Source organism: Callionymus lyra, chromosome 17 (genome assembly GCF_982586985.1).
Source record: "Callionymus lyra chromosome 17, fCalLyr1.hap1.1, whole genome shotgun sequence".
NCBI lineage: Eukaryota > Metazoa > Chordata > Actinopteri > Syngnathiformes > Callionymidae > Callionymus > Callionymus lyra.
Genome location: NC_141834.1, coordinates 2846973 through 2867947, shown reverse-complemented (window position 1 = coordinate 2867947; position 20975 = coordinate 2846973). Strand labels below are relative to the sequence as shown.

Below are 20975 nucleotides of genomic sequence, written 5' to 3'. Positions count from 1 at the left end.
CTGTAGAACCTCCCTCTCTGCCCAAATCCGGATCAGCGTCCTAGTCATAATGGAGAGCTCCGTGGCAACCACGCATCCTTTATCATCCCTGTCAAAAATAGGGGTGTAGGCCAAACACACCAGTGAGCCAAATCAGAGAGAGAAGACGCTCTTGTCTTTTCAAAAGTATACTTGACAATGCTGCAACTGAAATTGGAATAGCTCTTCTCCTAGGTGGCAGGAGAGGGAAGAAACATGAATCTTCTGTACTTTTCTCACTTTACACTTTAAGGGCTCTTAAACAGACACTGGTTTTTGCTCCGTATCAATCTTGCAGGACAAGATCACGATACCTTGAGGCGTGCACTCAAACCGCTGAATGTCTCTCACCCCAAAGACTTTAGTGAACAAGTGCTATGAGCTACTTTCCTTGACCCCTGTAGATGTAGAAGCTTTGATCAAACACATCAGGCATTTGAGAGGCTTTGATGTCTTCTGGCTTTTCTTCAGTGCCTTTGAGTGTTTTTCAACAGGGTCAACTAGTTGAGGACGGACAGTTGAAGTGCTTGAGAATGACGGGTTAACTTTTGACTTCAGTGATACATGGAATTTCCAGTGTTAGGCAGACAGGGGGATCATTTTTCTCTTCTCAAAATCAGAACCGATGTGTGACAAACTGGTGCTAAACAGGAAAACTATGGTGCCATTTTGAATGTCTGTCTGCCATAACACTGCCTCTGTCTCGACTCACTCACTGTCCTCTCTCCCTTCTCAGAGGTTTGTATGTCCACAGGTCTTATCTTGTGTCTACATGTTGTTCTGTTGTGTCAAACGCTCTGTGACATTTCGCAGCCACATAGCGACTGTCGATAAACTGGGTTTCCATTACAGTTCTTTTTTGTTGGACACTCCCTTTTGGGTAGTACTGTACGAGTATATCTACAGCAGCTTCCTTCATAGTTCAGAACGAAAGAGGAAGTCAACTGTTGATAGGCCAGAGGGCTCATTTTTATGTATAATATAAAGGAATTATTCTTATTTTATATGAGGGAAGTGGTCTTTTGTATATTTGGTCACTTCCTGTACTTAGATACATGTCTGAAATACCTCTTCATGAAAGCATAAAAACATTTTGTGCATTTTTGCACTTGTGATGGAAACCCAGCTTATTAAACTTGAAAGACTGCTGCTGAATATTTGAATGACTCTATGTTATGGCTTTGAAGAGAGTCATAAACTTGTGTCTGAACTCTTCATCAGAGACAACTTGGTAATAATACAATACCAATCATAACTCTGCCAGATAAAAAAAAAAGTCGAGGTTAGTCTCGTTAAGTTTTATTTTCATCTGCTCTACTTGCAATTGATATTCTGACAAGAGCTTTCCAAACAACTGGATTCACTGTGCTTGCACGGCTATCATGTCTTAGCAGTGAGATTCCAAACAAAAGGCTGAAAAATATGTGAATGTTAATGATAAAATCTTTAGTTTGGATCTTATTAAGCATGTATATGAACTCTTATCTGAATTATTGAAATCCACAAAGTGCCTGGGATGAAGTATCCTTAGGCCAGTAGACGACAAGCCTCCTCACTTGCACCTTACTAGCTTTTCAGACGGTGCTCCACATGTGCGACCGCCATCTTTGTGTACAGAAAACCTGTCTGTGTGATGATCTTCCAACAACTCTCAGATGTTCAAAATGTGTCTTCTCATTACGCTTTTCATTGTGTATATCACATGTGTCAAACTCAAGGCCCTGGGGTCAAATCCTGTCTGTCCTGCAAAGGCTCAAAATTGAATTCATTTTTGTCTCGATATCATGACCCACGAAGATTAATTGTTTTAAGCTTGTTGTTACACAGGCTGGTTTGTAGCTATCGGAGGTTATGAATGTCAACAAGTAATCAGGAAACGGCAAAAAAAATGCAGGAGGAGTCCAATGATTGATAAGAAAGCTGTTGTTGAGGAGAAGATAAATGTGCCATTGTGTTATGGGTCAGTGTTGAACCACAGAATGTTTTATGCCAAAACTGTAATTAAAATGACGACTGATTCTGTCTAGAGTAGACTGTGATCAGGATTTCTACAGTGAATATACTGTACATCTTATTAAGACTTTTTTGTCCCTTTCTGTGATTGGGTTTGACAGCCCGGTTGTACATAAACTGTCCTGATTTCTGGTTTCTCAGCTGCTAGTTTCAACATTTAGAAGAAAAAAAACACAGAAATGTGTGTTCAATAACCAAACAGCTGATCAAGCACTTTAATTTGAGCAGATCGGCGTCTGTACTTGTCAAGTCTTGACAAACTATTTGTCGTGTTGACCAGGACTGGCTCGTAGGGCTATTAAAACAGTGAATGTCGAGCTAGACTAGAACCTTAGATATTGCTGTGAAAATATCTCAGTTACTCAGGTAAACAGCTGCGACAGGAGCCTCCTTAGCTTCTTCAAAAGCACCTGATCGAGCATCCTCCCCCATTTTCTTTCTCTCCTCTCCCTGTCTCCCTTCCTTTCTTCCCCTTTAGCCACTCGCAAAGCTTCATCGAGGACAGTGTGGAACCTAAATGGCTGATGCACCGTCGGCAGTCGGCGGGATGGCACGTCCAAATGTCCAGAGCGCTTTCTCGTGACGCGATTGGCTGACAAAGGGAGAACTTGGGTAGTTGGTCCCACTCTCTTTGCTCAAAGGAAGGTGCCGAGCCCCAGCGGACCATGTAAGGATCAGCTGGGATTCTGTTTTTAGCTTTTTACAATTCCTGTATGGAGCCCCCTCTCTCTCTGATTTTGGAACACCTCACGGTGGGAGCTGCTTTTACTGACAAGCATCATCACAGCTATGCAGTCTGACAGAGGAACCCGCGGAAAGGCAGAAAGAAACGAGAGAGAGAGGGAAGATGCTTTGCTGTTATATCAAAGGTGCTTGACTTCTCTTCAAATTCATCTAAATCATTTATCTATAGAGTTTACTCTCATATATTTTATCTCTAGTAATAATTTCCTCATAGTTTAGGTCTTCGGTTTGTTTCTTTAAGACTTTGATTTAAAAAGAAACAAAATATGCACACAGCCTGAGAACAACAAGACTTTGAGAACAAAAGGGACAGAATGTCTTTATTTATATTTTATAACTCTTCTTACCATAGTTTATCTATATATCTATATCTATAGATATATCTAATGAAAAGAACTATTGGTCAGAATCTTCCGGAGTGTATTTCCAGAGATGCCTCTATCTAACGGAACATCCCAAATAATTTATTTGATAAAGAGATTTTTCTATCAAGACAATCCGGCGGAGGGCGATTTGCCTTGCGAAGAAAGGACAACCATGTGTTTCGCCTACTCCCCGATCAATAGTTTGCATGAGAACCTATACTCAATTCAATATTCGGATGGATGATTCCCAGCGAACAGTCGCCATGGAGCTCTCCTCGGGCGGACGGTGAAAGCTGTCGGATTATTTTTTTTATACACTACGACTCTCCTGAGGATCGCTGTGCTACTTTTTGTTTCTCTGGACATGAGTCCTTGCCTTCTCCAGCGCTGACCACCACGAGAATGGAGAGAGAGAGATATGTTAGAGAACGTATGAATGTGTGTGTATATATGAAAAGTGTGTGTGACCAATCTTGGTGTATATACTGGATACGTGTGTATATATGGTGTGTCTACTTGTACATACAGTTTTGTTTGTATATGCAGAGTGTACAGTTATTTTTTCTCCCTCTAATGTTTCTCTCTCTTTGTATGAATAGGTCTACTAACAAATATTGGAAGGTTTTTAAACAGCAGCTGGAATATCAGCAGCTTTCACACATACTCGTACATTTTCAACATTTTATAAGTAAATGTGTGTGACGAAGCAATGTTTGTACATGAACAAATTTTCATCTTTTTTTTCTGATGGTGTTTGTTTGGTTGTCATTAAGAGCTATATATAAATAGCTATATATAAATATAAATATATATATAAATATATATATATATATATATATATTCAGACAACTCGACTTACTGCATATATCTTGATTTATCCAAATTTTTGCCTCTCATGAAGCCGTCTGATAACCTTGTCAGACGTGCACATCCTTCATGAGCGACACTGCTTGTTTTTGTATAGTTCCTTACTAAATACGTGTGCCTCCCTCTCTTATACTCTCTTACTATCTTCTCAAACATTTATCAGCTCATCCCAATTCCCACCTTTTAACAAGCCATAGCCCTTTTCTCCCTCCCCCCACACAAACTCCTCTATTGTTGTTTTAACCGGACTGACATTTTGGATTTTGTGCATATTATTGCAAGAGTGCTGTTGCCGAGTGTATTGAAGTTGTTTCTGGATTTGTTATGAATGTGGATTATTATTGTAATAATGATAATAATTATTCACACTTTCATTTGTGGATGAGGTTGATGATTTTTTTTTTCTCTTTCTCTTGATTTGTTTCCTTTTGGGCAACACCGAAATTTGTATTTTTCGGTAAGGTGAATTGGAGGTAGAACTACATAAATGAATTAATAAATAAACAAATAATTAAATTCTTAAAAGTCTGATTTATGCTTGTGTTTTTCTTTTCTTCCGTTTGCTTTTTTCAACTTGACAGAGGCACTGCAGTCACATCTCATGTCAAGTAATGAATATTTACATAAGAGGTTTATACAGCTTTCAGTTACTTTTAAGTCGAAGCCAGCTTGTTGTCTAAGTAACTTGTTGTCTAAGTAACTTTTAAATTGAAAGCCCTTCAAAGTAAAACTCAAAATGCCACCTCCACCAAACACTCCTCAACCTTCCCTTTTTAAATGTATAACAATTATTAAAACATGTCAATTTTTTTCTGGGCGAAATTGCTCATCTGGGACAAATAAAACATGTCTATCACCAAAATGCGGACCTTAACAAACGTAATCAACCCCCACATTTAACCGCTGTTCTTTAAAAAATATGTTTTTATTTGTTTTTGTTAAAATAACACTTACACGTTACGCTTACATATTTACATACGCATTATTTTCGATTATTATTTTACTGGTTCAATCTACTATATTTGGAAACTTGTACGTTATGGGCATTTTGGGTCCACAAAGTCAAAGCTGACTGACATACTAAAGATAAGGCAAGAATAAAAAAGATTAATGGATTGCTTTCGCACTTTTAAAAAAATGGCGGAGTATTAGGGCCACGTTATTTTAATTTTATTTTTTTACTACGATTAAAGTAGTAGTAGTTAAATTATTTTATTACGAGATTGAAGTCTCAGGAAAATCATTTACTACGAGATTAAAGTCGTGTAAAACTTCCGCGAATATGATGTCACCAACTCGGACTTTTGTCACTATAAAGTAGTTTGAGATTTTTTAGGGTCACTGTTGTGTTGTGCTTGCCTCCGCTTTATGCGACTAAATCCGTCAATTCAGTTTAGCTATAGCTTCACAAGATTCTCAACGCTGTGTTCGTCTTTGATACTTTAATCTCGTAATAAATGATTTTCGTACGACTTTATTCCTGTGACGAATGATTTTTCTTTGACTTTAATCTGGTAATAAAGTATTTTCCTACGACTTTAATCTCGTTATGAATGATTTTCCTACTACTTTAATCTCGTAATAAAGTAATTGACATTAAAAATAACTAAAACGTATTTATACAGTCTTATTGTTTTTGTTTGATGTATTGACGTAAAGTTGTTTGGGGCTTAGAACAATGACATCTTAAATTGGCATTGATAATAAATAAATATTGGACTTAAAGACAGCATTAGATTGTAACCTAAATGTATAGATATCTTTCATGTGTTTGTTGTTTTTAATATGTCGAATTTTATTTTTAATTCCAATATTGTTTATTGTTCAGCCAATGTTTCTTTTTGTTCGATGCCAATGTCAGATGGCACTGATATTAATACACATACAGGTACTTGTCTGCTTTTACAGAATTTGCTCAGAAATTAATGTTATTTAATTATTAGTTATATTAAACTGATAAATAAACCAAATAACGAAAATATGCTCTTTGTTATGGTCAAAAATACGTTCTATTATTAAAGATCAAGTTGGACGGATATATTGTTTAACTTAATAAGTGGATAAACTTCAATTTGGAAACACCTTCTGTAATCCCGCGCGTGTAGCCTAGTATCGCGATATTCCAGCGGTCACTGCCTGACAGGAATAATGGCCGCCCTCGTAGCGATGGCTGGTGCGGAGACCAATACAAGAGCGATTTTTGAGCGCTCCAGCTGACCTTATCGAGCCGAGGCTAGCGGGCAGCCCTCCTCCCCGGTGTTACGGAGCGGATGGGTAGAGGGGGGGCTCGCCAAAGAACTCACGCGACGACCTGCAGAGAAAAAGAGAGAAGCTAACGCCGCCTTTGAAGACCAGAGCTAACTGGCTAACAACACAGTTGTCACTGGCGGGGTTCGAAACCTAGACGCTAACATGAGTGGACCGGGACAAGAAAACGAGCCAGAGGCCAAAGTTCTTCTCATAAAGCGTCTTTACAGGTAAGCTAAATGTGTCATTTTATTACAGTATATCTGAACGAGATGACTGGGCTTGTTGGTGACCACAGCAGCATTTGGCAACCCTGCCTGCTCTGTAAGATGACAGCACATGCCCAGAATATAACATGTGTTTGTTCATCAAATATGGCAATCTTCATGGAGCCCTTTCTGTTTCTTAAACGAGACGACAAATTATTAGCATTTGTCATCTGTCAAAAAATAGCGACGAGAGGAACTGAAGCTTCCACTGAAATGGCATGGCTCGTGTTCTTTACCCTGTCGTGAGTTAACATGGTGCCTTTTGTGACCCAGGGCTGTGGTGGAGTCCGTGCACAAGTTGGACGTCATCATTGGTAGCAAAGCGTCCTACAGAGAAGTCTTCAAACCAGAGAACATAAGCCTCCGCAACAAGTATGTTCATCTGTGAGAGTGAGAGGGTTATCTGTCATAATTCCCACTAAAGTTGGTACATCTCTCATATGGTATTCTTTTGCAGGAATTTAAGAAATCTTCCATAATGTTGAAGTAAATGCTTAATATACTCTCCAAATGATTGTGTCTTACATTTTATTGATCTTAATACATCAACTTTCTAAAAATATCAAATTATTCCATATTTATCTGTCTTAAAGGGTTTCTACAAAATTTAAACTTTACTCATTTTCTACTCACCCTCATGTCAACCGAGATTTTGGATTATTTTCTATAGTAAGCCATTCCTTTTTAGAGTGAAAGGCTTAAAAGTAAGTCCATTTTAATGAAGCGAATGATGCTCACTGGTCATCGTCTTCATCTTTCTCCAAAATGAAACAGAAAAACATCCTAATAAGTAGTAAGTAAGTATACCGGAAGCGCTCGCAATTTTTACCCAGAGTACTTCATGACTTAATCGCTTGTTATTCTTTAAACTTCTGCTACAAACAACTTAAAATGTAGACCTATTTAACTTTTTCTGGAACAATTTCTCTCTCGTCGATGCTTCAATACAAGACGGAAATTACAGACGAGAAGTTGAGGTATTTGGATGATTTGAATGTCTTTTTGGACGAAGATAAATACAAAGACAAAATAGCAGATTATTCTGAAAAGAATCCCAACCCTAAATCAATATGAGTGAGTAGAAAAATGAGTGTGTTTTGAATTTTTACTGAACTAAGTGTGTTACTACCCATTTGAGGGAGTGAGACGCATGGTTTGTGGATCACTTTAAGAAGAGATGTAGATGTAGAAAATGGACTTTTCAATAAACCTTTTTTAAAAGTTGTTTTGGCTAAATTGTTTAATGAAGCCTTGAAATGCATCAAATTATATTTCCACAGACTAAGGGAACTTTGTGTGAAGCTCATGTTCCTACACCCAGTCGACTATGGCCGAAAGGCTGAGGAACTGCTCTGGAGGAAGGTTTACTATGAGGTCATCCAGGTCATCAAGACCAACAAGAAGGTAGATGCTCTCTTTTTTATGTAATTTTAAATACAGTGGTCCCTCCTTTATCCCGGGGATACTTCTTAAAATAACCTAAAATAGACAAAATCTGCGAAGTAATAGGCTTTATTGCACACGGCTCAGGACCAGAGGAGAGAAATCTTTTCAGGCTGTTGCTCCTAAGCTTTGGAACGATCTTCCTCTCTCTTTGCGCTTGATGGAGTCTACGGACTCCTTTAAGAAACATCTTAAGACGTTTCTATTTGTTCAGGCTTTTCCTTGAATTTCTCGAACTCCTGTGTTGTTCTCAGTATTATCTTGATCTTTAAAGTATGTACTTTTTTTTTTGAGTATTGTTTTGATTGTTTAAGCGCTTTGTGACCCTGGTCTCGAAAAGCGCTATATAAATAAATATTACTTACTATTACTTACTTACTTATTTTTTACTATTATTATACATGTTTTAAGGCCGTAAAACCCTTTTTTTTACACTTTTCTCAGACGGGCATTAACATTTTCTCACAGTTCTCTGTAATTTAAACACTCTTAAAGTTCAAAATTTCGCAGATTTAAAATAGCAAGTACAATATTACTGAATGAATCCAAATATCAAAACCGTTTTTTTAGCCTTTCTTGCGTCTTGACCGTCGCTGGATAGTTTAATATGAAACTTGTCACAGGAGTCTACAGAGTAACAATAACTTCTTTTGTTCGGCTTGACTGGATTATTTTGGAAGCAGGACCAACGGACTTCTCGAAAACACAAACACATGCAGCGGCTTCACTCGTCTTCTCACAATCACAACAAATGCACGCGCATACGCCCCCGCGGTGGAATTTGGACCCTGTGTTAATAATGTTTTTTTATTTTGTCCATTCCAGGTGTCTTGTGTAGTGCTGTGTTATTTAAGGTTATTTTTTTGTATATTTTAAAAGTTAAATGAAAATATTTTATTTAAAAAAAATCAACATTCATCATACTATGCAGGCATGGCCTTCAGGGAAGGAGTTTTATATGCTCATTCTATGAAATGTTGTGTTGGTCATACTATCCATTGAATTTTATAGTATTGCAAAAATAATTGCATAATGAATCTCGGTTTACGTTTAAAAAAATAAATAAAAAAATGTTGTATATGTTGTATTTATATTGTATAAAACTTTTTTTTGTCAAAAAAATTAGACAATCATTAGCTATTTTTAAATTGAAGTGGTAGAGTTGTTCTATTCTCAAGGATGATGATGAATCTTTATCTCCTCAGCACATCCACAGCCGCAGCGCTCTGGAATGTGCCTACAGGACTCACCTAATTGCAGGTGTGGGTTTCTACCAGCACCTGCTTCTCTATATCCAGTCCCACTACCAACTGGAGCTTCAAGACTGCATCGACTTTACCCACGTCACAGACCCCCTAATAGGTCAGACACTTGTATAGTTCTCTAATTGATGAGACATGACATTAGCAGGTTTGCACTGAAGGATTTAGTTTCAAACAATAACATTTAATTTAATTTTCATGTATCTACATTTTCAATTTTATTATTTTAAAACAATTTAAGAAGAAGAGATTTTTGATCGACAGGCCGCAAGAAGCCAGTTTCCGCCAGCCCAAAGGAGATGGAGTGGGCTCAGATGGCTTGCCATCGCTGCCTCGTCTACCTCGGAGATCTTGGTAATGGCCCAGTCATGTAATAGTCTCATGTGGCATTGATCCATCTGTTTAGGAGGCATTGATGAGTGTCACATTGATATTAACAGTCTGATGTTATTTAACCCAGATCAAGTGAAATATTTCTTATTTCATGTACAGCTCGCTATCAGAACGAGCTGGCAGGGGTAGAGACGGAGCAGCTGGCTGAGAGGTTTTACCACCAGGCGCTGTCTGTCATGCCGCACGTGGGTGAGTGACGCCTGTTGTATCAATCACAGATTGAAGGTTTGATGTTGAAGTTCATTGAAACAATTGCATTTTTGGAGGTCTGTTCCACTGAGTATGTTCTGTCTGAATATTGTCAAAAATAACTGTGCAGGGACATCACGTCTAAAACTTTCCAACTGATCACAGGAATGCCTTTCAATCAACTCGGCACGTTGGCAGGAAGCAAGTTCTACAATGTGGAGGCGACATATTACTACCTTCGCTGGTAAGGCTTTTTCTCTCCCTAATTTAAAGTCTTTATTAATACATCACTTCTGTACAGCATCCAATCAGAAACCCCTTTTGACGGGGCCTATGGCAACCTGAAGCGCCTGTTTGACAAAGCGGCAAAGATGTACCATCAAGTGAAGAAGCAGGAAATTAAGAAGTTATCTCCATCTCGACAGAGGTGAGATGGGAAACTAAGAAAATAGAAATATCTAATGCCTCTTGTTATCTTCCAGTCTAGTACCCCCTGTCTTTCCTTACTTTCTTTTAGCTGTTAGATTAAGTATATGCTCTTGTTCTAGTCGCAGTAAAATACGGGGAGCACAGACTTTCATTTACTCAACTTTTCCAGGCCAGCTGAGATGCTCCCAAACCATAGATGTGACTGCTCTGGCTGTCTGGCCTGTTATCTTCTTCTAGACTGGTGTAGAAGTTTGTATAATTGAGCATGTTTATGAAAGAAATGTTATCCACTTGTGTTCTCAAGAGTTTTCTCTGGTTTGCATGTTTTTGAAGAAAGGCAAAGAATGGAAAGTGAAACTGGGTTTTCAAGCTTTGCACTCTGTCTCAGTTGTTTTGTGCTGTCAATTAGATTTGTAGAAGCTAGATGAACTTTTACGTTTAAGTCTTGTTCCCTACGTAGTTTATTTCTTCCTTATTTTCATTCATACAATTCATTTTAATAGGTTTCTGGTATTTATTTTATTTTTGAATACCAAAAAAAATGTATTGATGAAACTGTACAAATAATACATATATTATGATACTGTACAATGTTTTATGATTAAGTGCTATTATGCGTTAACTAAAACAAAAAAATTGCCCTTCATTTGGCTTGTCATTAAATGACAATTGGATAATTTGGGTTTTTAAATCCTCAATACTTTGCTTCTGCTTCATTAAAAAAACGTTTACTAATAACTATTAAGCTAAATGTAAAAGGTTGTTTGGATGTTGTTCAGCTCAGTGGGATGGTTTTTAAACTTCCTTTCTTGGTGAAGGCAGAGCAGCGGGCGTCCGGTTCACAATGGTTTTAATATTTTAAAGAAGATCCACCCAGATATGCTTCGCTCATTGCATTTCTCTTCCTCCACATGAAAAAGGCATATTGGGTAATTTATGATGAATGATAAAGGTCCCTTTGAAATTAAACTTGTGTTCCTAAAAGTAGTTAAATTTTTGTTTATTTGTTCTGTAGATCAAAAGACATCAAGCGTCTGCTGGTTAGTTTCATGTACCTGCAGAGTCTTCTACAGCCTAAAAGCAGGTAAGTGGCTATATTATTTATTACAGTTAAAGACTGTGTTCTCCCTGTGCTTATCCCAGCGACCTCCTGTTACTTTTCAGAAATGGGGTCTTTACACCCCTTTTTCCGCGGTTCTTCGGTCAAATTTATCGCTTTTCCCCGGTTTCCTAAGGCGAGAGGAGAGCGCAGCGATCGGGAGCGAGCCTTGGGAGGGGGGAGACAACGATGACAGCCCATGCAGAAACTATGCAATTTGCGCCTATTATTAACTAATGTGGAACACAACCCCAACAACAACGTACTTGATCTACTTCCTTTTCAACCTATTCAAAATAAAACGGCGGATGTAAATATTAACACAATGGCGAGTGCCTAGAAGTCCGTTACAGTGGCATATACTGTATGTGCCATTCGGAATTACAGATACAGACATTCGGATTCACACAGGATTAGTATTATCTCCAGACGTCTATGTGTGGTGAATTACAGTAGGTAATGCGGCGTAATAATTATATTACAAATCACAGACATGGCGCATTCACACGGGATTAAAACTCAGACATTCTCCGTAATTATTACAAATACTTATTGTATGGCCTCCATTTGTCTTTCAAACGGGCAAAAAGCAAGAGCCCAGCGCCACCCTGTTCCACTTTTCTGGGGAGAACACTGACTAAAAATGCTTGTCGTTCTGTACATTTCATTTATTGAATTAAAAAGGAAGTCTTCAAAAGGGATCAATATTAAATCAAAATAAGAAGATATTTGTCTCATGAGAGTTAATTATACAGCTCCATTCTGTTGCATATATACATATATATATATATATATATATATATATATAAATAAATACCATTAATCTTTTTTTTTTAACCCTGTCACATGTTTTAAGTCTAAACTTGACACATCTTGTTGGTTTGTTCAGTCTAATGGAGACGGAACTGACGTCACTCTGCCAGTCGGTGCTTGAGGATTTCAACTTGGTGCTGTTCTATCTGCCACCGCCAAATCCCAGTGCTCATCACTCACTCAGCGAGGAAGAAGAAGAGCTGCAGCACGCCGACAACTCTTGCCCCATGCTGCCTGACACGCTCGTCTTCAAGATGGTCGTCACATGTCTGATGGTGGTGCACAGTCTGAAGAGAGGAGGTTTGTGATCTGACACTGTAATGAGAAGAAAAGTGAACCTTCTTTGGCTTTGCCTGCAATTTTCTTTGTAAAACATTGTTTTTTCTTTAAAAGAGGTGAAAATCCTTAATACACAGGGCAATTTCTGACGCATGGATATCATACTAAAGTTGTTCTCATGAGTTAAGTTTTAAAGGTGTTTGTTTTTATTTCAGGTTCAAAGCAGTACAGCGCTTCTATCGCTTTCACTCTGGCACTTTTCTCCCATCTGGTGAACCACGTAAACATTCGCCTGCAGGCCGAGCTGGAGGAAACCGAAGTCCAGGTTCCACCGTTGAACACTGATGTTACAGGTGAGGAAACTGTTTACCCTTTATTTATCATACAATCTCTGCCAACATTATTTTTGTGAAAATAATTATGAAAGATAAATGGGCGAGTTATGTCTGACGTCAATGGGTGAAGTCTCCAGTGCCATCTACATGACACCATGGTGAACAGAAGTTAAAACACAGCAAAGCGTGGATCTGAGAATTTTTTCACATTGTAGGATTTAAGGATGAAGGAACAAAACCTGATAATGCTCTGAGATGTTTGCAGCTGAAATGCTATGAAATTTATATAGATGAGGAAATAGCTTGACCAATCACAGCAGAGTTAGTGTGGTTTTGATAAACGAGTTTATCTCCAGAAAAACAAGTATTTTCAGTTGGTGAGGCTTAAGCACATTTTCCAATGTAAATACATCAGTTCAAAGAGTTTGTACAAACAGTGCTGCACACGATTAGTATTTTCTCCTGCTCTCATTTTATTTAAAATACGGCTGATATACCGTATGATTTATGTCGAGGACTATAATTGAATTACTAAAAACACATTTTGTTTATTGAATTAAAAGGGAAGCAGAGCTCTGCTAAATAAAGGAAAGCTGAAAAATGAAGAAACGGTAAATAGTTGATCAAAGTAAGAAGATATTTGTCTTAAATAGCATACAGCTGTCTTCCGTTACATCATTAGCAAATACAGAACATAACTGGAAATAAAAAACTAACTTATTTTCCACTAAAATAATAATCACCAAGATTTGTATAAAATAATAACTCAAACTGTGTACAGTGAAACAAGGTTTCACTAAACTTTGGATTAATATTAAAAGCAAAGATTATAGCAGAGATTTTTGACGGTGTCTTTGACACCCATCAAAATCAACAACAACATGAAACATGAAGCTCATGATTTAGAAGGAAAAGAGTTTCACTGCCATAAGGGATTGTAAACATTGTCGCATGCATTATTAGTGAGAGTCAGCATTTTATTAATTATAAATGATTGCATACGATTCAAGTTGATTGCAATTAAAAGATACTGTATACACTACCTGGGTGAAAACATTTCACAAAATATTTTAGTTAAGTTGTATTTAGGACTTCATCAACTCTTCAATTATCCCTTCAACTAAAGTCAAGTAGAAAACGTATTCTTAATGTAACACATTTCACCTCCAGATGAGCCTGATTCCAGGATATTGTCTGCTCCACTGTTGGATGGTTCCGATCAGAAACCACTTCAGAATGGCTCTGTGGATCAAGAAGAAGAGCATGAGGGAGAGAAGGAAGGTGTCGATGTGAAGAAGCAGAGCAGCTCCGAAGATCAGCAGAAGTTGGAAGAGGATAAACAGAAGCAGAAGAAGAAGTATTCTCGCCTCTCGCGGCTGCGCAGACGGAGATGTGGCCGCAAGGATGTTAGAGGTGAGGACGAGAGCGACCTAAGCGAAGGTTTCGAGAGTGAAGACGAAAACGAGGAAGATGAGGCCGAGACGAGGGGCATCACTGCTTCCGCTCCCAGCACCTCAAGTGAAATGTTGTCAAAACCTCACCTTCTGCGTAAAGTAAAGACGAGTATGATGGCTGACAGCTGCGGGAGCGGCTCTGAGGAGGAGGAAGAGGAGGAGGAGGAAGGAGGAACAGCCTTCGATGTAGAGACAGATTCAGACATGAACAGCCAGGAGTCTCGCTCAGACCTGGAGGACATTGACGAGGAGAACCAAGACCAGGAGACCGAAAAGCAGTCCAGACATAAAGCAGGCACCGTGGACGCTGAGACCCCTCCAAGCACCAATGGGCCCCTGCTGCCCAGCGACTCCAGCATCAGCAGCAACCTGCAGGCCATGTCATCGCAGCTCTTCCAGGCCAAACGCTGCTTCCGTCTGGCTCCGACCTTCAGCAACATGCTTCTAAGGCCCCCAACCTCAAGCGGGACTCTTGCTCCTGAAACCTCTGTCTCCCCGCCCCAAGAGACCTCCTGCCCAGCTGAGGAGTCCCACACTGAGTTGAACACCACGACTGCCAACGGAACCAACAATGAGGGTAATTTTCTGCCTCCGCTCTACTGCTGTCATTTAAAATGATTCATTTTTTCTTTTCATTCCTCCCTTTAGACCTGGACTCTGACTTGGAGGGAAGTCAGCACAGCACCCCCTCAGTCCACAGTGAGAAGACTCTTCTAGAGAAGGTGCAGATTCTGACCAATCAAGGACTTATCCAGGTGGTCAAGGTCTTCATCGACTGGCTGCGCACGAACACTGACATCATCCTCATGTGTGCTCAGGTAACAGAAGGCCTTCTTTTTATGCCTCACGTGTGTCTGCTGCAGGACTTCTAACAAACTCTTGCACACAGAGTTCTCAGAGTCTGTGGAACCGATTGTCTGTTCTGCTCAACCTGCTACCAGATGGCAGCAAGATGCTTGAGGCCGGTGAGTCCTCAGAACTCTTTACCAGCTAAATATCAGTGACCCTGAGCTGTGTATTTGTGTGTGTGTGGCAGAAGTGGGTCTGACTCCAGAGCTGAAGGAAATGCTGAACAAGTGTGAAGACCCAAGTCTGCACCAGAGTCTTCTCTTGCCCGAAGATGTGGCTCTGCGTCACCTGCCGGCTCTCAGCGCTGCTCATAGCAGTCTTGACTTTAGTTTCCGAAACCCTACACTCAGCTCGCTGCAGGAGGTACAAACATCTCACTGCATATATCTGAGCAAACCAAATGCTGTATAATAGTTTAGCTGTCAAGATGCACAAATTACATAATCCTGACATGCATGAAACACATTTATATGGCATATATCATTTTATTAACCCTTTCATTACTCTTTAGGCATAAACAAAATTAATGTTTTTGAAAAAATAGTGATTGGGAGTTGTCTTGAAAACCTGTGTCAAATCTAGGGATGCAACAGTTGATATGGTAACTGGGGGGAAATCTTCCAAAGATAAAGGTCACCATGGAACCATGTTTGATTATTTCACCTATCCAATAGCAGGGGCTTATTATTGCCTGGGGATGGAGAGGTGTTTGTTTTGTTTGTGTTGTTTGTTTTGTTATACTGGTTTAATAAGGGATAAGAACATTGAGTTCCTTGTCTGACTCTCCGCTAAATCAAAATTAATTCACTGCCATGATGAAAAATTGGAATAAATGCATGACGAACGTTAAGGTCATAACAATGTTAAACTTTTACTAACTAACTTTAAGTTTGTGTTGTTCCAAACACGTGCATATTTATCCAAGAACGTTTTGATTATGTTAAAAAAAACACAGCCATAGTAATATGGTCACAAGAACTGTGACCTGACATGTTAATGCTGTTACATCCCTAGTCCTATCAAACGATTCAGAACATGTATTTAATTAAATCCACCTAATCCAATCCTGTTGTGTTCACAGCACTAGCAATAAACCTTTTTGATTTGGAAACTAACTATTTGACATACTGTACTCTCGAGTTAGGATTTTAGCGGGGAGGGAAAGGAAGGTCAACAGGGACAGAAGGCCGCCATTTAAATATGTCAAATATGTTCAAACCCTGTTGCGGCGCTTTTATTTTTGCTGCCTGGGAAATTGCGCAGCTTCATGGTACATCCTTACAATGGAATCGCCTACTTTGTTACTATTTTTTATTTTGAAACGAATACTGTAAATGGAAAGTTTTTGGGTTTTCTGTTCTTAAATCCGTACACATATGTTAGGTTGAGTGAATGATTTTTAGGTCGCTCGCAACTGCTACATAATCTTTTTCATACAAAGCTCTTTCCTGATATGATTCAAACATGTTGAAACTCTTAACATTGAAGATTTCGGTGGGTGTATCTCCTTTGTTTTTTTTTTTGTTCGCGTTAAATTTTTGCCATTTCTTCCTCCATCTGCTTCCTAGTGCGTCGTTCGAGTGTGTTGTATCCGTAGCTTCGGCCACTTTCTCACGAGCCTTCAAGGGAACGTGCTGCACTTCAACCCAGAGGCTGGAATCTTCACCAGCATCACCCAGACGGAGAAGGAGAACCTGGTGCAGCAGGCCAAGGCTCAGTTCAGGATGGTGAGTGACGGGGATAAATATCTTCAACATTGTCGCGCTTAACTTACACTTCAAATGATTTCACCCAGGCGGAGGAGGAGGCTCGTCGAAATCGTTTAATGAGAGACATGGCCCAGCTCCGACTGCAGGTCCGATTGTCTCTTAAATGAACAGAGAAAATGATGCTTGATGTAATTCGATTCAATAAAAAAACGTTGTCTGTGTGCAGTTAGAGGTGTCGCAGCTAGAGGGCAGCCTGCAGCAGCCTAAAGCACAGTCCTCCATGTCTCCATACTTGGTACCAGATACGTCTGCTCTCTGTCAGCACCTAAACCTGATCCGACAGCTGGCCAGCAGCGGCTGCTTTATCATCATCATACCTCGAACTGGTCAGTTTGTAATTCATTTTTTAATTTATTTATTTAAAAGAAATGTATTACTTTTTTCTTCACATGCTGAAAATATTGAAAAATACCACTTGTTTCAGTTCTTCAATTCGATTTTGATTTGTTGTTGCAGTGATCGACGGACTTGATAGGTTGAAGAAGGAGAATTTGGGCGCGAGGGACGGCATCCGCTTTCTTGAAGCAGAGTTTCGTAAAGGAAACAGGTGTGTGATGATGACACTCAAGCCAGTCAGCAACATTTGTCTTTTTGCATCTTCTAATATTTCCCCTCCTGCAGGTACATCCGTTGCCATAAGGAATCAGGACGCAGTTTCGAGAGAGACAAACTAAAACGTCAGGACATCGAAGCCTGGTGAGTCCTGATAATGTGATGAATTCAGATGGATGGATGGATAGATAGATAAAACTTTATTGACTTTATAAAACCATCCTAGATGGATTAGTACCTTGCTATATTATACATAAGGTTCTCTAAGGCATTTGGACTGTTTTTCACTGTTTTGCATTCGTACATTAAAAGGAATATAAAATGTACAATTGTATTGGTTTATTATTTGAATATGTGTACTAGTGTACGAGTGTGTAGTAAGCTGTTAACCAGATTTTCAAAATAAATATAATATAATAAATGTTTTTATATATATATATATATATATATATATATTTATGTCTGATTGTGTAGTAGAATGTTTATTACTTCCCAAGCCGATCAGGTTTTGCTCGTTTTAAATTCATGTAGATTCAATAATCTTGCCGTAGGCTGATAACACAATATTTAAATGTTTGCTTAAAATTACAAATAAAAATGCTTTTAAAATACTGTTTTCCTTTCTCCAAAGTTGCTTTCCTGTTTTTATGGTGTGTTCGTTTGCTTTGATTCAAATGGAAGTCCCAATGTCCCCAGTGTCTATTCTTTTCAACAATCAAAAAACAGATGTTTTACAGATGTATTTACATTGTATTGATCAATTATCAATATCATGCTTGCTTGAAACCAGTATGTATTTTTTGTCTGCAGGCATCTTTTCAAGATGGTGGACAGTTGCCGTCAGCTGACGGTCTCCCAGACCAACGGAGATGAAGACACAGCTGGCATGGTGACCATCCTGACCGGCCATCAGGTGGAGGAGCTTTGTGATCAGTCGTCCGCGATGAAGGCAAGTTTTATCACTCACTTAAGTTATGGTTGTCGAGGGGCCCATCCAGTCAAATGAAAGAGCTGACAAAAATCAGGAAAAGGCTTTAAAAAAGAGTTGTGTAAGCAAAGTATTAACCCAAGTTTTAAATTAATTGTATAATATTTCATTTTATATCCTCAATACAAATCATAATTGAACTGGGACAAAAAAAACACAAATTGGAAGTTTGTTTTTGTTTTTCTAGATTGTTCTGACTAACTACATGATACTGAACTGCCAGAACGTCATTTATCAGTTCACTTAAATAATGACTCTTTTACAGCTCGCACTAGTAGATAGTACTTTCTTACAAAACTGCTTCCTGCCTCACGTTGTATTCTTCCGCTTCCGTCTTCAGTCAGCTGTGAAGGCGGCGAGCTCGACTGGAATGGAGCTGAAAAACATCGTGGAGTTCTACCGGCAGTGGAAGGAGATCGGCTGAGAGGTGACAGTGAGGCAGCTGTTGTTGCTGCGAACAGCTGATCGATCACAACACTCGCACCCTCTCTCTCTCCTACTCTTTTGCTCTGTGTGTATCTGCAAAACATCTCAACACAACGATGCTCATGAGAGTCAAAAGCAAGGAGAGCTGGAAGAGAAAATAATGGTGGAGGAATATTGAAAAAATAAGAGGGCGGAACAAAGAGCGACCCCTAGCGGTCTGGGTGAGAAGACGCTAAGGTGACCTAACGCGACACAGCTCTTTTGTGTCCTGGCTCCACATCCTTACCAGGAAAACACTGTAAATGTTAGCAATCGAGTACTTACATGTGGAGAGAGATCGCACACACCAACATTTAAACTCATTCAGACAAATCCATTTACTGTAGGTATTTAGAGCCGTGCTTTGAGTCTTCGTTCCCGTCTTCCCACTTTAGTTTGGGTCCATGAGTTTGAAGGTTATGCAGACGAAGGAGGTCAGAGGGAAAGAGGCTCAGATCTCTGAAGGTCGGAGGCGAAGGTCTGCCGGTTCCTGTCCCTCTTTGTCCTTTTTTTGTTTTTCTTTGCGGTGTAACTCTGTGACCAGTGACTTTCATATTGTGCTACTGTATCTTTCTTCAAGATGAGAAAGGGCCCTGGTTTCATTTTAATTAGGATTTTATTTTTCTACCCCAATATTAAATCATAAAGACGAATGAAAAACCGGAGAATGTTTCAAGCAAGCGGTTGATTTGCTCTGCACGGCCCCTGGATATCAGTATTGTGGGTTGAAGGATGATCAGATGTATTTATCAAACAAGGTGATTAGAATGGTGACTGACTTGAAGTGGAATGTCCTCGGAACCTCGAAAAAATGTACTCGTCGCCATCCTGACCTTCCTGTCGTAGTGCGGGAGAAAAGCAGTTTTTGATCAAACATTCAAAAATTAAATAAAACTCATTTAAAATGCTTTTTTTCTTTTGTGTTCTTCTTTAAAGTAGTTTTGGTGCTTTGAGGTGATCTTGAAGGTCTGGCTCATAGTCCAAATTATTCAAGCTTTTCCTCACTTCTGAAACCACCAGAGGTCAGACTGGTCTGTGATTGATTTGATGAAGGGAAGATTCAAAATTCTTCACTGGACGCTCCTAGACTAATTTGTGAAGTGTCTGCATTTTGAAAATGGTGTGGGGGAAAAATATTTCAATAACATCTCTGTGAACTACTGTGTCTACCATTTGCTTTCTTATCTGGTTAGAGAACCTGGGGCCTCATGTTCGTAGATCTTCTACTAAATATGTCAGGAAACTGAAATCCAGAAGATGACGCAGCACAAAAATATTCAGATGTATGAATCTGTGCGCGACACAAATTTAGGCACTTTTTCTTCATATAACGATCAACGTAGAATTAATCGCAGTCTTGCCATTCCACCTCATTTACATATTTAAATTATATTTAAATTTAATTTATTCATTTCATTTAAACATTTCTGACATGGACCACATACAGTACTTACATTTAAATAGTGCAGACGAGCTCCGATGTAAATGTTAACATTTTATATACACAGTTATTAACGCAAATACTTTATTTACAGACGATCAGGGGCTTATTTGAAACATCTAAAAGTGAGTTTAACAGAATAAAAGTGTAAATCAGTAACTTAAAGTGCTGAGTATGTATGAAGAAGATGATGTGATCGTCTGAGTTTCATATAAATGTGTGGCACAATTGCAACACACACAAGTTCTTATTACATTCATAAAATAAAAATGTTTTTGTGTACAAATGACAAATGAACAAATCATGTGATAACACGGCTTCAGCTGATTTCATTCTGCAGCTTCACTTTGCAAATATCGTATTAAAATATTCCTTATAAAATGATCGATGTTGTCTCAATAAATACAGATCGTCAATTTGATGAATGAGAACATATAAATAAGTTAGTGAATAATTGAATATCCACTGGTGTAACTACAACTACTGTGTGTTAATTTATGATCAATATTGATCGTTAATGTAACTCTGATGTGAACATCTCAACGTGACGAGTGAGGCTGACATGTATCTGAGCAGCTGATCCAAGAGTACGCCAACTGCAGACCTTGCGGGAAATATGAACTTTTTACCGCTCTTTTCAGTATTGATACATATGGACTTTGACGGGAAAGGTGACTAAGCATGTTTTTTGT

The 20975-nt window shown here is 38.9% G+C and overlaps 2 protein-coding genes across 4 annotated transcripts in view; both read left to right on the top strand.

Annotated features, from left to right (window-relative positions):
• syngap1b (synaptic Ras GTPase activating protein 1b) overlaps positions 1-4532 on the top strand; it is a 92638-nt gene extending 88106 nt beyond the window's left edge. For both annotated transcript variants that reach the window (XM_087778983.1, XM_087778984.1), the window contains exon 22: positions 2510-4532. In XM_087778983.1, coding sequence (XP_087635109.1) covers positions 2510-2627 — 118 coding nt within the window. In that variant the 3' untranslated portion in view covers positions 2628-4532. The remainder of the gene's footprint in view (positions 1-2509) is intronic.
• A 1372-nt stretch (positions 4533-5904) lies between these two features.
• On the top strand, positions 5905-18975 carry smg5 (SMG5 nonsense mediated mRNA decay factor). Of its 2 annotated transcripts, none has more exons than XM_087812639.1 (22): positions 5905-6484; positions 6797-6895; positions 7804-7927; positions 9172-9328; positions 9493-9582; positions 9721-9810; positions 9976-10054; positions 10112-10237; positions 11255-11323; positions 12228-12451; positions 12646-12783; positions 13936-14796; positions 14868-15037; positions 15109-15184; positions 15256-15431; positions 16637-16795; positions 16864-16923; positions 17004-17163; positions 17294-17384; positions 17459-17533; positions 18200-18338; positions 18718-18975. In XM_087812639.1, exons 1-22 carry the CDS (start codon positions 6420-6422, stop codon positions 18799-18801), a joined length of 3312 nt encoding a protein of 1103 aa, XP_087668765.1. In that variant the 5' UTR covers positions 5905-6419; the 3' UTR covers positions 18802-18975. The 2 variants fall into 2 exon arrangements, with proteins under 2 accessions (XP_087668765.1, XP_087668764.1); XM_087812638.1 differs by having other exon boundaries at positions 5907-6484; positions 18200-18342; positions 18722-18975.
• Positions 18976-20975: the final 2000 nt, after the last annotated feature.

Coding starts and splice junctions, on each gene's coding strand:
- smg5 (XM_087812639.1), top strand. CDS start 6,420: ATGAGTGGACCGGGACAAGAAAACGAGCCAGAGGCCAAAGTTCTTCTC. Junction 7,928..9,171: donor TCATCAAGACCAACAAGAAG/GTAGATGCTCTC, acceptor TTATCTCCTCAG/CACATCCACAGCCGCAGCGC. Junction 17,534..18,199: donor CGTCAGGACATCGAAGCCTG/GTGAGTCCTGAT, acceptor TTTTGTCTGCAG/GCATCTTTTCAAGATGGTGG.